At 36.9% G+C, this 4,360-nt stretch overlaps 1 protein-coding gene across 1 annotated transcript in view; it reads left to right on the top strand.

Annotated features, from left to right (window-relative positions):
• Positions 1 to 876: 876 nt before the first annotated feature.
• The window catches only part of LOC112029380 (uncharacterized), a 10,116-nt gene continuing 6,632 nt past the window's right edge, over positions 877 to 4,360 (top strand). The window contains exon 1 of the mRNA XM_065778933.1: positions 877 to 966. Within this exon, the coding sequence (XP_065635005.1) occupies positions 877 to 966 (90 nt within the window). The remainder of the gene's footprint in view (positions 967 to 4,360) is intronic.

Genomic DNA, 4,360 nt, shown 5'->3' with positions numbered 1-4,360 from the left:
GGAATCTGAACCTCGATCTGCATATTCTTGTGATCGTGAATGGTCTCGGCCTCGACATGACTCCTGTGAGCATGACTGGTATCGCTGCCTACGAGATTCTCGTGAATGCGAACGTTCTCTGCGGTGGTGGGATTGGGAATGATTGGAACCCGCCTCATGACGATCTTCCCCGGTGTTAGACCTTCTTTCTCGGTTGTCTTGGTCCCTCTGCGGTGCCCGTTCTCCACTTCCAACTCCAGATCGCTCACCAGCCTGCGCAACCGTTCAAACTTTTCATCTCTTTCATCAAATTTCATGTGCCCAGATGCAATGGATACCGTCTGCTGTGTCTGATATGACCCCTTTCTGAGGCCAGAACCTTCTTTCTCCCATTCACGATCCCTGTCTTCGCGCCTTTTTTGCTTCCTTTCTCACCAGGAGGATCCCCAAGAAGATCCCCCCGAACCACTTTCAGCGTCACTGCCAGAACGTCTCTCAGACATTCCCTCGTGCGTGACCCTCGGTTGAACCACTGAATTGCAGGAGAGCCCCACAGTGGTCGCCAATTGTGCGCGACTAGGTGAGGTTGTTTGGGCCTGACCTCACTGGCTCAAAACTTACTTGTAAAGTGGGACTTGGATTTCCTGCTTTTGGTGGTTCACAACCCAGAGGCTCAATGTAACTTGCTCTCTTTCCCTCTCTCAATCACTATTTCCTCCCTGCTCTCTCTCTCTCTCTCACTCTTCTTTCAGAACCTTTCAACCAACCCCTTTTTCCCATCCACTTCTCATATTTATAGCTCTAAATTAGTGGAGAGACTATGATTACCTCCATGGTTAGTGCAATGAGAGGTCCAATATTATCAACCCTAAGTGGATAGTTAGGTGGGAGTGGGATATGGTGAAAGTGGCCTTGGAACTTGATTTCTACTCCAGAAAGCATGCCCGATGGCAGCGCTTCTGGGCACTGCCGGGTATGCAAATGATGGTATGTTCGGACATTTATTCCTCTTTCATTGTTCGGTAAAGGTCCCCGAGCAAGGATCAGGTGATGACACCTGGGCCTACAGTTGATGTGGGCCTAGATTGGGGCCATAGGTCGCACTGTTGCATCGGAACTTTAGGCCCAAATGTGCTTAGGCTCCACGGGACCGTACGTTACCCCCTTGATTCATGCCCGACTAATCTAGTAGGCTTTGAGCCCAGCTTTTGACAGGGGAGTTAGCAACCATGGGCCAATTTGCGGAGTTTGGGCCCAATGTCCAGATGGTCCCGTGGGAGGTGCGTCGTACAAGGCCCAATACACAAATTTGTGCTCTTACCCCCATATATAGTATGCATTTTTTTTTTTTGGGAGAAGTATGGAAAATTTTTAATTAAAATAATAGATGCAAAACAATTATTCCTTGAATATTTTAACTTATTCTAAATTATTATTATTTTTGTGAAACAGGTTTAATGTTTCTTTAAATCCCTAAAATTATCTACAATTAATGTTGTACTAAATTTCATAATAATTTATTTTTCACTATACAAGATCAAAGATTTTAATAGAAAATAATCTTCCATTTTGTTGCAAAATCTAGTTTTAACAATATTTATGGTTAAATTCTCATTCCCTGTTTGCATTTGTGGCCCTTATATACTAGCTAAGTACGGACACAACCATTCAATAAACAAGCTGGTGGGCTATTGATTTTGTAGCCCTTATTTATATACTAGCTATTGACACAATCCAAAGTGCCTAAGCATGCCTTCCACACTCGCAAAGAGGACAAAGCTGTGCAGGGGATAGAAGCTTGCGTACGTTGCACCCTAAGCATGCCCAAACCTGCCCTCTAAAGCGGACAAATAGATTGTGTTACCCCACATATATATATATATATATATATATTAACATATTTACTATTAAATTTCTATTATATTATATCTTAGTGATATATGCTCGTGAGGAATTAACTTGGTTCATGGACCATGACCTGCGAATTATGATTGCTGTTGAATGACTTTATTGCAACGAAATACCCATACGCTATGACTTATTAGAAAAATTCATTGAATCATTGACATCATCGAAGGCTGGTTGAACTCGCAACACAGGACTTTGAACGAGATAGATGCCAATCAAACTATAAACATGTTGCTCTATCATTTTGAATTTTAAATTGCATAAAAAATTCTGTCAAACAAAAATTATCATATGCAAATGGTATATATAACTTTCCTTCACAATATATGAATCTCATAATAATTCGGCTCTGTCTTATCAAAAAATTTGTCGTGGTTACAGACATGTACAGATATACGTTTGGACATGCATGAATCTCGCTCTCTCATCCAATTAAGATAGAAAGATACAATATGAACAAAACAATGGACTTTAGATTGATGTTATTGCATCCCATTTTGTCAAAATCTAGCTGTTGGTCCACGGTTTGTAAAGATAGCGTAGCACTTTAAGTTTTTACGTATCCGCCGGAGAATGAACAATGATTGTGTTAGAAAAAAATTTCAGTCGAAGTCCATGTACACAAAATTATTCACAAAAGGACAAGTTATCAATGATGGAAACCTGTAAAAATCAATTACAAATGGATTGTGGATAATAATATTTCTAGCATAATCTAAATATTTTTCAACTTATATTAATATGATAATTTTTAAATAATATTTTTGTCACTTGAGTCCATCATTAATCATGAGAATTTATACTGTCTTGTGACTCAAAGTAGCAGAATCCACCGCATTCTATTATGTCGTAGATGTAAAGATTCTATTAGTTTCACCAAGAAATACATTGTTTTGTTCTTAGTGGGAGTATTATATCAACCAACAATCATAAAAAAAAATTATATCAACCGACAATCATTAATTAAAAAGATTATATATGAAATGATTATAAAAAAAAAAAAAAATTTATATGAAATGTTCATTAATGGAGATGCAAGTTGCAACTCCATTCTTTGAAAGTATAGGTGTCAAAATTTGAAATAGTATGTGATAGAAAGAAAATATGACAAAGAAAGAACAGACAGAATTAACGTGGTTCGATAACTAAAACCTACATCCACACCACCAGAGACCAGATAGATACATCTCGCATTCACTATAAGTTGATAAAACATTACAAGAGAGCTCATATTTATTGTTAAATATTAGTTATGATATATTTCATATTGAATATACTTGAATAGGTGCGAAAAATGGAAGCATAAAATAGAAACACAAGAACACGAGAGTTATGTGATTTAGCGTTACAAATTATGTCCATGGAAAAAACCCTTAAGGGCTATATCTTTAGTAAATAAGAGTGTAGTACAAAACTTGTGTTATAATGAACCATAACATAAATATATATAGTAGATTAAACCTTAAACTAATAGACTTCTAGTACAAGTAAAAAACTTGGCTTGCACACAAAGTAGAATTAGACTTGAACCTATACTAATGAGCTAATATATTTCTAACACCTCCTCTCAAACTCAAGATTGAAACTTGATGAAAGCTTGAAATTTAATAAGGTTGAGAGGATCCCTTAAATGAAGTTTGACTCTGTGACAGTGGTTTGAAGAAGGTAATGATCTTGCAGTGTTAATGCGAATTTTAACGGTGGTATGACTATACTAGAGACTTTTGACGGCAATATTGGGAAACCAAAGAGATGAACGTATCAAAAAAATACTGAAGAAGACAAAGATTGCTTTTAAATAAGGTTGATTTGATACCATATTAGAAATACTGAATGAGTGTATTGTTTTTTTCAAATAATAAAATATACATGAGTGTTTTTATATAAGAAGTAAAGTGTACCATATAATAAGTAAAGTGTACCGTAAAAGTATGTGTGATATCTAAGTAAATAAAATGAGCCTAAGGCCTATAGCCGATTACACGTAACACTCCACATCCTTTTTGAGTGACGACAAATTGAGTTAGCTTGTGATGCACATTTTTTTTTTGTGGTGCTCGGGAAGCATATCACTCTTCCATGCCGTAAGAAGGATTTGATAATGAAGAGATGACAAGCTGCACAAAGTCCTTTGTTTTGATTTCACATCAAATAGAAGGAAAAGCTGACGGCAGACAACGAAGCATGTTGATAAAGTTTAAAGCTTGTGGGGTTTTATACTTTAATCCCAATTTTTTTGGAATCCTCGTGCATTGTTAGAATTGTGGGTTGGCCGACAAGGATTCTTTTTAACTAGCACTTTAACACAAATCCTTGTAATTGGCTTATTTTTTAACGAAAATTCTCTCAAAGTGACCAATAAGATTTTACTACGCAACTCAACGGCAAGAGCTATTCTCTTTGGGATTACGAGCCTGCAACGTATATATATGTTCCAGTTAAATAATCAAGAAGTTTTGGCATTGCAATTTCA

This window comes from Quercus suber, unplaced genomic scaffold (assembly GCF_002906115.3).
Source record: "Quercus suber isolate HL8 unplaced genomic scaffold, Cork oak 2.0 scaffold_193, whole genome shotgun sequence".
NCBI classification, from domain to species: domain Eukaryota; kingdom Viridiplantae; phylum Streptophyta; class Magnoliopsida; order Fagales; family Fagaceae; genus Quercus; species Quercus suber.
Note: the sequence above shows the minus strand (reverse complement) of the source record. Positions and strands in the feature narration are given on the sequence as shown.